The sequence below is a fragment of the Labrus mixtus genome, chromosome 11 (assembly GCF_963584025.1).
Source record: "Labrus mixtus chromosome 11, fLabMix1.1, whole genome shotgun sequence".
NCBI lineage: Eukaryota > Metazoa > Chordata > Actinopteri > Labriformes > Labridae > Labrus > Labrus mixtus.
The window spans coordinates 24,988,877-25,001,366 of record NC_083622.1 but is presented as its reverse complement, the minus strand read 5'-3'; the positions used below and the strand labels follow the sequence as shown (position 1 = coordinate 25,001,366).

Here is a 12,490-nt window from a genome sequence, read left to right as displayed (position 1 = left end):
TTCTCTGAGTATTATTTTTTTAAATTGAATAATTTCTGTTAACATCAGGGTTACTTTGTTGGCTTTCTATGAAGCACTGGATGTATGCCAAGACGTCATTACTGAGATTATTTTGCATATGCCCAGACTGAAAAATATCCACAGGATTTTGGTCTCTCACCTCAACACAATTCTTCATGCCTGAAGCAGCAGCATAGTGCAGGCAGGTGTTTTTCTTGTTGTCGGTGGCATTCACATCAGCACACTCATACTCTCCATGATCCAGCTTTGCTCCGGTCCATGCCAGGATAATTTGTAGACATTCTGCCCGACGCTGTTTGTCTTCATATGGCCGCGAGATCCGGGGATGCAGTGCCCCCTCTGAGGTCAGGATCCGGGGCCCCATGCAAAGAAGGTGCAGAGATGTCTCGTTGTGCACATTACGCTTATTTGGATTGCCATCTTTATTGAGGAGAAAATACCTGAAAGAATAAGACAAGAACAGGTTGATTTCAAAGAATAACTCATTTTTAATGTCAGCTTTGTTCAGAATGGACACTAACATGGTCAACAATTACTAGTAGACTATATATTTAGATTTTGTAAGCCATGATAGCATGTTTTAAATACAATAGCAAACTCTTTTTTTTCATTATTCTTCCGAAAAACAGAAAAGGAAAGTAAATAACAAATGTAACTAATTTCAGTTGAATGCGTGTGTCGTTTTAAAGTAGACTACACCGACATTTTAAGCATCATGGAAGTTAAAATTGCACACCAGCTTAATTATTATTATCCAAAAATGTCCCTTCAAGTTCAACCTTGAACCATCAGGATCATTTCTATACAGCCATCCATCCATCTATCAAATAACCTTCACGTCCTGTTTGGCTTCCACTTGACTTAAATATAACCTGCTCATATTTCATAACTCTACTGGCTTTTGTTTAAGTCTTTTATGAATGCAAAATTGAGCATCCTATTAGTGGAGAAGTGACAGCGCCTTAGAGGAGTGAGAACGAACACATGCGAGGTTGGTAGCTCATGGGAAGGGAAGCTCTTGGAAACCCATCCTATTCAAACACAGCATGTTTCATTCCTGATAGCTGCTAACAGATGGCTGTGTGGAGAGACAGATGGGACTGAGACATATAGAGACGAAATATAAAAATGTTATATTATGATGCAGCAATACAGTTAAAGTGGCACCAGTTGATCTGTAGAGTGCCAACTGAAGAATATAGGATGTGCTCAAGGGATCTTTCTGAACAGGTGCAACATTAGAAATAGGAGTAATACCATAAAGCATTTCAAAAAGCAGGTGAACAACAAACTAGTACCTCATCTTACTGACCCTCCAGTTTCAGTTTTTCTTTAACACTGATAGCAGCTAGTCCATAAATATGTGACTATGAAAATGTATAGTTCTTGTTTGATTTTATTTCAGCCACATCCTGACCTGAGTAGGCGTGTCATGCCATGCCGAGCAGCATAGTGCAGTGGAGTGTTGTGCTGGTAGGACTCTCCGTATGTAGAGTTGGGATCCAGAGCCTCCTTGAACTGCGGGTTGCTTTCATACAGTTGGCAGGCCAGCATCTCATCTCCATTGATGAGAGCTTTACGGAACTTTGTCGCTGTGTTTCCCATCTCTGCCTTTCTGTAGATCCGAGCTCTGTCTGACACAGCAGCCTCTTAACTCGTCATCAAGCTGTTCAAGTCCTAAAGGCCAGCATATTGAAAGTCCTGAGGAAAAAGTAGAAAGAAAGGAGTGAAATTCCTTTCTGGCTGAGTCTGAATCCAAGGCCTTACCAACTAAAAATGTTGACTGAATTCATCTTTCACAAAAAAAAACAAGCCAATTCTCCCAAATACTTTAAGCATATTTTTAAACTCTGTTTAAAAAAAGCAGCACTTACTCCCTCTGAATCACAAGAATGATACTTGCAACTCCAAGGTTGCTCAGTCTGCTCTGCATCAAGCCCCTGTGTCAGCTCTGTAACCCACCTTCCTGTGTCTCTTTTTATTTTTTTTTTGTTTTGAATATCTAAAGATAGTGCCAACAAGGCTCAAACAGAGAGAAGGACAAGACTTCCTCTGGCATCACCAGGAGCTTCCGCAACTCTGTGCCAATGATGCCCGTCCCACAGAGGCCAGGAGTCCTTGTGGAGCGAGATATCCTCGACTCACGAACAACACGCAGCGAGTCAGCATTTCGCCTCCACCAGAGCGCCATATGGTCATGACTGTTTGGGCTATGTGACGCTTTTATGTCATTTTGGTCAGCTTCGCCTTCAACACAAATAACGGAACACAACATAAGTTCATTCAACACAATTTATCAAAAGAAATATTCAGACTGAATTCTTAACATTATTGCACCAAATCCTTCTAGAGAGCGACTGCCTCACATCCTTCAATTTTGCTCTGGTGAAGGTTTGGTATCTTAAATAATTTCACAGAGACAACCTTCTTTGTTGCAAGGATATTTATTCAAGTCCAGAACTGAATTTTATATATATATATCTCATCTTTTGCATATCATTATGATTATGATCATTAGGTTTCCTCCAACCCTGATAACCTGATACATTACTCCCCAATGTGAATAAGTTATGTTGGCAGTCCAAATAAAAAAATATCCCCATTTCTAAGCAAGAAGTTGTAATTTATGAATTTCCATCATCATACTCAAATATAATGAGTAAGAACCTGAGGAAAATACCAACATGTAAACACACAGGGGGACAGTGAAGCTGCCTGAGGGGAAAAAAGCAATAGTTTGACAATAAGTTGCCAGTTCACATGCCTAAAACTATTGCAGTCTACAACACTCCTGCAATAAATCTGACCTTCATGTAGAATACAATGATCAGTTTTTGCTGAACCTACAGAGATCAACAAAGAGAGGCGTTGTACGAAGCGTCATCATTTCAGAGGATGAGGTTTCTGTGGCAGATTGAACATTAGTGTATCTTATAGAGGGGTAAAAATGCTCTCTTACCTTACATAAATGGGGTTGACAAAACAATAGAAACACCTGTCAGTCCAAAACAATACTACAAAAAACTACACCCTCAAATATTATTACAGAGTATGTCGCACTAATCCTCCTCTAAAACAGTTCCAACATTAAACGCGATAATTGAAAGGGCCATAATTTCCAACATCAGTGAGATAACCCCCCTATGAAAACATCTATGTGAAGAAGGTTAGAAGTGGAGCAGAAGATGGACTAAGACGGATGAGACTTTGACTCCTCCTCAGTCTCTGTACCAGATTTTGATGACATCAGTTTACCTGCATGATTAATAATTTATTCTTTATTCAGCCTTTCTAAATGACTGAATATTGTACACTCATATGTAAATAAAATGTGTACATGTAATGTTAGGATAGGGCATCGTTTCTAGCCATCCTTGCAAAAGGAACCATTGAAATAACATTAAACTACCTGATGATAATATATTAAGTCAGATGACACAACTTGTTCACAACTTGCCTTGCATCACTAAATCGTGTCAAGTTGTGCCATAATAATAACAATAATAATAATACATTTTATTTATAAGCGCTTTTAAAAACTCAAAGACACTTTACAATAGTTAAAAACATAAAGAACAGCACAGTAAGGACAGACTAACAGACATTGCAACATTACACACAAATCATAAAGATAACAGCAATAAAGGTAAAACTACAGAAAACAGAAAATACATCATAATCATACATCAAAAGCTTTTTTAAAGAGGTGAGTTTTGATCAGTGATTTGAAAGTAGGAGGGTCGGTGCAGTGTTGAATGTGTGCCATGTAAAAAAAAGACACCTTCCTCTGCACATACAATCAGATGACAACACAAACAATGTCCCACCTTGGGGAACACTTGTAAACACCTTACCACGAGTTACATAACCCCAGAGATAGAAACACATATTACAAATGTTTAACTAACTAACCTCTCTGACAATAGTTAACGACACTCCCCGATGACAGCAGTGAGTAAATCTGTGTATCAGTGAGCAGCTAATGATATAAACATGTTACTGCTTCTCTGCGTAGCTTACCACTTGTTACTAAACTCCTTCATGGAGGCCTTTCCTTTCCCCACGCTGTCCGGTGTTTACCGTTTCGTTAGCTAGAACCGACGTGTTGTGTGTCAATGAACGGTCTGCTACCACGCTTTGTCACATGGTTTATAAACACATTTAGCAACACACTGACCTTACATAACGCCAGCTTCAACCCAGTCCGTGAGTTAAAAACAGCTAGTGTTTACACAATGCTCAGTGTCGCTCGCTGCATGTTATCCAAAAAGATAAAAACATCATGACGCTAACGTCAGTGCAGCTAGCATGCTAACCGCGCTGCTAGCCAACTTAGCTAACACTTTGATAAACTCACAGTAACAATGAGTAACAAGTATTCAGACTTACACAGATGGTAGATCTCGTTGTTGTAAGACCTGATGTTTTGGATTCACTGTCATTCACTGGCAATATAAACAGAGGCTTTTCTTGTTGACTGAGGCAATCCATAAATAATGTGAGCTCAGAGCAGTGATGTTGTTCCTGTCAACTCTCCGGTGACTCTGTGCAGCCTGATGGACGGGTTGCCAGGTATCTATGAGGGACAAAACATGACTAAAGTATAAATAAATGTTGGGAGAAATGCATACAATAATGTATAAATAATTAAATAAATGCATCAATAAATAATTCAATAAATGCAACAATTCATATAAAAATTAATAAATAAATATATTCATGTATTTCTGTGTCCATGTTGTACAAGGAGAAGTAAATATGTAAATGAAGTGGGCCGTCCTAACATTACTGAAGTAGGATTGGTAAATTTTGAAAAACAGACAGAAGCAAATTTATATATACTTTTCCTCTTACTACCTGGACACAGAAATAAATAGATGTGTAAATGTAAAAATACGGAAATAAATTAATAACTCAATTAATGTGGAAATGTATGCATTGATACATATATAACTGTAGAAATACGCTAATAAATGAATAAATACATGTAAAAATAGATAAATAGCCTTTTCCATTAACAAAGTGTATTTATTATTTATTCATTGATGTATTGTTTTCAGCATTTATATATTTATTGATGCATTTATTTAATTATTTAATTATTTATACATTATTGTATGCATTTCTCCCAACATTTATTTATTTATTTATTTATTTATACTTTAGTCATTTTTTGTCCCTCATAGGTTTCAGCACAACCTCCCTAAACAGGCGGAGGAAGTTGGGGCTCATTGTTTATCGATTACATTATATGTGTACCCACAGATTATGCTGGTACAACACATACTAACCCCCTTTAATTATTCTACCTTATATGTTTTTATTTTTATTTTTATGAAATCCCACTTTATCCTAGGCTCTCTACAGGTGCTCAGCATCATATTTATTCATTATTAGGGTACAATTTGAAAGACATAAATCTGTCATGTGTACATAGGCTACTCCTACTTCATTTTATGTGTCAAATGTGCGGGTTCGCATGTTCAGAGAGATCATTCTTCAAAAAAAGAACATAAAAATGATACTTCCATTTTAATTCTATAAGCTGTTATGATATAGTTATTTGATGAAATAAAGATTTATGTTAATGTTTTGACAGATGCACTCAAGTCTATCTCCAGTCAACAGGCTGCTGTAGGAAATCATTTAACTGTGAATACAACAATGTGCCACTAGAGTGCGACAGAGCCCACAGAAACAAATAATGAATTTGATAAACCACAAGTTGTGCTTTCTACACATGACTTGGTTTCATATAGGCCTACATGTCAGTCCAGTGATAATAAATTATTGTATAAAATAAAAACTCTGAAAATGTGTTTAATCTTGAGACTTGGAAAAAAAACCCTTAGATACTCAATAGAACATATACCTTTTTATTATCAAATATCTGAACATCGCATGAATGTATATACAGCATATTAACTTCACATTCAGGAGTGCACACGTTTCATATCAACAGGCCTTTAATAAATAATCTGTAAACATGTATCCTCAGTTTAAAGGCAGTTACAGCAATGTATTCACACAAAAAAGCATAGGTACATATTACCATTTTAAAAAATTGACAAAATCTTTAAACAAATGCTTTGGCACTTTCAAATAGAGGATGACATACCTGTGGAGCTCTGTAAATAAGTGTAGATTGACTGAACAGGTGTAAAAAGCACAGGATGTTAATGCTCATCATGCCACAAAAACATTCTGGTTTTGATATTACTTAAATGAACCCTTGACATTAACTGTATCATCATGAAAAGGAAAATCACAATAGAAATTCTGATTGATCAAATGAATGTTCTTATTCATGGTGACAGATGAAGAACAACATCATTTGCTAAATTAGAGACAAAGTGTTCAAAAGATAATGTGTTCAAGGGTTTGTGTAGAAGGAATAGTAGGCTGCCATGCCTTTGGATGAAGGGGCTTCTTTGCTGTAGGAGCTACTGTTGGGTGCAGCAGAATCCTCACACTTGATGTCAGCAGGTGAGTCCTCTGTACTGGGGCCATTAATGGTCAAGCGCCTTCGTTTGCAGGTTGAAGAATAGGAATCAGCTTTGTCAAGGCACAGAGCTGTGTCTGTCCAGGATGAGATCAGGCCTCCGCTACCGTTCACCTCCTCTATCTGCGGTTTCACTTTGTTTGAGTCTTCTGAGAAAACGGCTGTGGGGCTGGGCCTAGGAGACCAAGGCAGGCTGTGAGTAACCTTCCTCTGGTATGCCGCTCTGGACCCCCACCCTGCAGACATGGTAGTGAAAGGTGATTCTGGGTAGTAGCTGAGAGCATGGGATGTTTGCATGGACAGAGATTTGATACCATAAGGCAGCAGGGAGCTTGAATATTCCCCCTCATATGGTGTGAGATCTAGCTTGTTGCTGGTGCTTGTACTGTTTCCTCCTTGCTGCATGGAGGTGACAAACCACCTCTGTGATGCTCCGTCTTCAGGCTGAGGTGAGAGGAGGTTGTTAGTCTGCGGCACAGCTCTCTCGCTGTTGTAAAAGCGATGCTGGGGGAGGTTGTTGACAAACTGGTCCTGGAAGAGGGGCTGCATTGTGTAGCGGGCGCTGGGGACAATCTGGTGTGCACGGGGAGAGGCGGTGGGTGAGGGGGTGAGGCGGTCGTTCTCTGGAGCTGTGTACATCCTTAAAAACCACAAATGGGGTAAATGAGAGGATTGGGTAAAAAAAAAAAAAACATAGTGTGAAAATGTGTTTTAAAATGAGTTGCCATACGAATATAATATACGAATATGTTCAGTTGGTTAATTTGAAAAGGCAATTACAACCATAAAAGACTATCAATAAAAAAATGTAATTTAGTCCTACTGTAAAACAATAATTATATTAAGTTTATGGCTTGTATGCATAATAATTAAGTCAAATACTCACGAATCATAGTTGTCTCTGAATCCTTTGGCAAAAGGGTTGTGATCAATTTTCAGCTGTGTTATCTAGATGAAAGAAATCGGCAGAAAAGAATATAGAGGGGGGAAACAGCGGAAAGGTGATTAATTATGGTTTTCCATTCAATAAGATATTAAGCTATAAATATATTCGAACAAGATGTAACAACCACAGAGATTTTGGTTTGAGTATATAATAATAGTAGGCCACCATAGAGAAAACAGGGAGGAATTGTTCATGCTCACATCAGTGTTCTGGTAAGCAGTGACAGCTATAAACTGGGTCTCTGGGAAGAGGAAGCTTTGAGTCTTCACGTCACTGCTGATGTCCTCCACCCCGTCCTCCACCACCTCCACGATATGCAGCCTTGGCTGGTACTTATGCAGTGATTGCAGGACGATCATCTACATATCAACAAAAAATAGACAGTTAAACTACATGTTTCTATGCTTTTTTTAAAACATGCACTAATTTCACCCGGGTTTTTGTGGGTTTCTTTTTTCTTAAAATATTTCCCAAATTGTGCAAACTGGCGTGTCGCCAATTTCCTCTGCGTTCTCAATTAGCAGCTTCATTTTATAGTATGCGTTTGTACAGCCTCTGTGGACAGAAGGGGCATCCCCTGAACGCAGAAAATGTAATCGTATTTGAATGACATTTTAAAATCAAAATGACATATTAAACTCTAAGTTGTGCGCGATAACGTTGTCACTTATACGCACAATTTCTCCTGGTTCTGAGATATTTTACAGTTCATTAAAAAATAAACAAAAAAAGGTGATACTGCAGTTGATCTCAGTTCAATTAAATGAAAATTGTGCAAAAATTACAATACAGTTAATTGAGGTAGTGTATAGTAATTTTAAAAATCTTAATCATGGTGTGCGTAAAGGTCTCGGGGGTATTTTTTGTAGCATGGCATACCTGTGAAGTACTATGACTGTTGCCTTTGTTGTTGGTGAGTTTCAGTTTACTGAAAGAGATTTCTTGTCGCATCCAGTGCGTCCCTGTGTTTGGAGACTCCGGGTGGATATAGACTTTATTCCCTGCATTAAAAAATAAATACATATTTTTAACATCAAACTCCAATACACATCTGTTCTGAAAGTTTTTACGCAGAAGTAGGTCTTATTTTTTAGTGAAATATTAACTTTTCTATAAGAAAAACAAATAATCGTGAAGTTTGATTTCATTTGGTTACATATAGGTAGGCTTATTTAAACTGTTTATGTTTACTATAAAATCGACCTGTGTAAGTACTACCTTGGCTGCTATTGTCCGCCTTCCCACAGGTGACCCACTTGCCACCTTGAAACCTCCAGTGGTTTGGATCCGCAAGCACCACCTCCACAAACACGTTATACTGTTTTGTCATGTTCAGACCACTGATATTAAAACTGAGGAATGGAAACATCCGTCTGCAAAAACAACACAAAAGGAAAATGCATAGAATTCATTATGGAGAAGGTTTAATAGCCCACTGGTGAAAATCAGAAATAAATGTAGCCTATTAAAAATCACAATTATAGTAAAGTTGCATCCTTTTCATCTTTTCCTGCACCCTCACCTGCCCTGTTTGGTGATAATCATCTCGGTCTGGTGCCTGTGGAACTTGAGCCACAGCGGCCGGTTGCACAGGAAGACCTGGGCCCTCATCCCGGGGCCGCTTGTGGGTAAACTCATGTTGCTGAGAGCGGACCCTGAGCCGGTGTATGGCGGGTAGATGCAACTGGGGCCCTGGCCGAGCTGGTACGCCGAGCTGAAGTGACTGCGGCCAGCTGTGGAGGGAGAAAATCCCGCTGGTGGCAATACGGATCCCAGATGGAGAGATGAGGGGTACCTGCCTGCGCTGGACGGGCTGTAGACAGTCCCACTGGGAGTGTAGGGGATGAAGGAGCAGGGGTTTGGTGTTTCTGGACTTTGTTTGGAGACAGTGGGTGGGATGTAGTAGCGCTCAGCTCCCATCCCGTGCTCTGTGTACCTACTGCCAGCAGCCGGGTCGTCTCCATCCACAGCCGGAGACTTACACCTCTCATCCACTGCGTCCTTGGAAGAGGAAAAGGTGCTGCTCTCTCCTTCGCCCCCCAGCATGATCAACTTTTCGTTCTTACCCAGACTTGATACAGAGTTGTTATGCTTTCTTCTTTCCAAGTTGAGACCGATATTTCCAGCGTCTTCCTCCCTCTCACCGAACAGTTTTCTTTATGCCAGGTGTCTCCCGATAAAAATACAATTTCAGTCAGCAGAAAACGACTCCTAAAACAGAAACAGCTTATGGTTAAGAAGAACCAATGCTACGAGTCACCAAAACGTACAGGGCCTATAGGTGCCACGCTGTCAACATGCGCGTAAACGAAAATAAAGTGAGATGGCAGAAGAAAGTGGCCTTTATATGAAAGCCGAAAACCTCTGGAGGCGTATTGGGGTGTGTCTGTGCACTTTGTTAATCTTAACTTGTTGAATTTAAACATTTGCAGTCTTGTAAAAATCCTTGGCTTTTCTATAAGTCAAAAATGAATTCCCATTTGGCACAGGTGTTCATTGATCCATTTTTGTCTTTGTTTGAAGATATTGTTTTTGGAAAATCATTTTAAAACAATTTTGGAATTAAACTATCATTATTATTATTTTCTCGTAGGCTATTACATTTCTAAAATAAAACGTGGTGTGCAGGAGGTGATCCAATTTCTTGTAAATCATATGACAAACTTTAAGTTTAGAACTGATTTTTGTGGTGTGAAACTGAACTGAAAGCACGCACCCACGATGCTTAAAATTCACGGCTCATGTGAATCAGAATAATGTAGTCAAAACCACACACTTTTCAGTGTAACAAATAGTGATATTTTGCTTTCGTATCTATTTTATAACAAGGTAAACCTGATTCGTTACAAGACAAGATCTCCAATGAATACAATGCACACATTGCTCATATTTTTATTGTAAAAGTAAAGTGTAAAAACTTGATTTCTTTGCGGCAAAACACGCTGCGCTGTTAATCCTCTAATTTTATTCAGAGATAATGAATTTGCATTCATTCAATTCGGACGCGGTTCTGAGTCCCAACGGGATACCCGACGTGAAAAAGGAAAATAGCTAATTATTTTTCCGTGTGAAGAAATCTGTGATGTTGCTTGGATCAGACAGTTCAATATGACATAAATAAAAAAGATCTTATCGAGGGGAAAAAAGAATAAAGTAATATCCCAGAAAATAAATATATAACCTATATTAAGAACATGATCTCAGGTGGCTTAATTCCCGATTAATTATCCCTATTGTAGAACAAAATCTAGTTGTATGTATATATAATTATTATATTCTAATTAGCAAATGTTTCACAGGACATTGTTCTAGTATGTTTGCATCCAAATATCGCCCGAGAAAAACAAAAGAAGAAAGAATATAAACAAGAACTTACCAAGCGATTCTTCTTAGTTTGGTTTGCAATTCAAGAAAACAAATTGAAGTAAATAAAAAAAAAATCACTTAGGCAACATTTACGCGCCTAACAACATGCGAGTCTGAGTCCATACCGGCACATGACATCATGTTGTGTTTGGGGCTGAGGAGGGAGTTTGAAATCAAGCCTTAGCCATGTGGAGGCAGACTGATCACAGAATAGAAGAGCACAGCTCTCTTCTTGTGGCCATGACGCACAGATAGCAGCCTATTATCAGATGCTCTTCTGATCTCCAGGGGAGGGGAGGGGGATCCTCAGCATCATAACCGATGGGAATAAGAACCAGACTCTATCCCAACCCACCAGTGTCTCCAGCTCATCGTCCTCACAGCAATCAAAATCAGAAAATCTGAAAATCAAAATCCCTCTTATTGAAACAGAAAGAGTAGGTCATGTTAGTACAAATAGGTAGCTGGTGTAAGTTTTATACTCTACTGTCAAATATTTTAGCACACTGGCAACATTTTCTTCCAAAATGTCTCAAACCACAAAATAAAAGTTGATCATATTATGCACAGTCCTGGTAACTTTGGAAAGACAAGAGTCAGTTTTTCACTTTATGTACAATAACGACTTTTAAATAACAACAGCATTTAAATCAAATAAAACCCAACTCTAAATTTTAAACTATTTTGTAAAACAATGGCCGACCTGATGGAGCCTGTCATGAATAAAACTCAGCTCATTTCAAACCAGTGCAGGTATGGGGCTGAAATAAGGAGCCCATTAAAGGAACAAACGATTTTTTACTCAATTCTGTAAGAGAAGATCAACAAGTTAAAGCTGGCACACAAATCTTTGAATCCTTTGTCTTTGCCAAAGCTTATGATAAATGTTGTTCTTTTTTTTTGTTGTTCCAATATACATCTAAGTTTGTCACAAAAGCACAACAAATTCACAGATGATCAGGGCTTTAAAGACACTCATTTGAGATTGTTTCCTCCTTGGTCTGTTCTCAGTCTACTCCCTCAGTTCAAAGGAAACACAGTTTAGACTTTAGATAGTGCTGTATGAATGTGTTAATGGGGCTCCTTTCAACAGTTTAAAGACCCGCTCTCCTCTCAGGACCAGACGATGCTCAGCTGCTGCTGCTTGAGGGGAAGTTAGCATGATAAAGACAGTGAGAGGATTAATGAAGCAGGTCGCCACCTCTGAGATGAACACTGCACATCAAACAGGACAAATCAACTATTTGGGTAAACTGTTTGAACAGCAAATGGTCTGAAAGTTAAATCACCTCTGATTGCTCTGATAAACTGATTCTGTTGTTTGATTGCTTCAGGAAGTCATGAATATAAAGTGGGAATTGTTATTTCAGTGGTCCTGTATTCCCTTCCTTGTCTTTTTCCCTTTTGCCAAGATCATGGCATACTTTTTGTGATGTTGTTTCTTCTGTTTTGAGTGTGTAAATGTACGATTAAACGTGTTCCCACTGTGAAGTTTAGTTTGTGTTTGTTTGAAAGTCAAGCAGATGAAAGTCTCTCATGTGAGCTTTCTCTTTCAATATTAAACAGCTACCCTTTTGACACACAAACACATCCGATCATACTAAAAACCAATGAGTCAGCAGGGGGAACATTTTGAGTCCCAATAAGTTTCTATG

General features: G+C 38.6%; 2 protein-coding genes across 5 annotated transcripts in view; both read right to left on the bottom strand.

Annotated features, from left to right (window-relative positions):
- Window positions 1-4,568, bottom strand: part of LOC132984273 (ankyrin repeat and IBR domain-containing protein 1-like) — a 31,719-nt gene extending 27,151 nt beyond the window's left edge. Inside the window, exons 1-3 of one of the 2 annotated variants that reach the window (XM_061051036.1) lie at window positions 4,411-4,568; window positions 1,439-1,722; window positions 161-461 (exon numbers count right to left, since the gene is read on the bottom strand). In XM_061051036.1, the coding sequence (XP_060907019.1) occupies window positions 161-461; window positions 1,439-1,626 (489 nt within the window). In that variant the 5' untranslated portion in view covers window positions 1,627-1,722; window positions 4,411-4,568. Of the gene's footprint in view, window positions 1-160; window positions 462-1,438; window positions 1,723-1,895; window positions 1,975-4,410 lie in introns of those variants that run through there. The other variant, XM_061051037.1, reaches the window with a different exon arrangement.
- A 1,401-nt stretch (window positions 4,569-5,969) lies between these two features.
- Window positions 5,970-11,050, bottom strand: eomesb (eomesodermin homolog b). Of its 3 annotated transcripts, XM_061051034.1 has the most exons (8): window positions 10,846-11,050; window positions 8,992-9,680; window positions 8,688-8,842; window positions 8,349-8,470; window positions 7,670-7,828; window positions 7,410-7,471; window positions 6,838-7,163; window positions 5,970-6,759 (listed from the first exon to the last, which is right to left on the bottom strand). In XM_061051034.1, exons 2-8 carry the CDS (start codon window positions 9,513-9,515, stop codon window positions 6,395-6,397), a joined length of 1,713 nt encoding a protein of 570 aa, XP_060907017.1. In that variant the 5' UTR covers window positions 9,516-9,680; window positions 10,846-11,050; the 3' UTR covers window positions 5,970-6,394. The 3 variants fall into 3 exon arrangements, with proteins under 3 accessions (XP_060907017.1, XP_060907015.1, XP_060907016.1); XM_061051032.1 differs by having other exon boundaries at window positions 5,970-7,163; XM_061051033.1 differs by having other exon boundaries at window positions 5,970-7,163; window positions 10,914-11,040.
- Window positions 11,051-12,490: the final 1,440 nt, after the last annotated feature.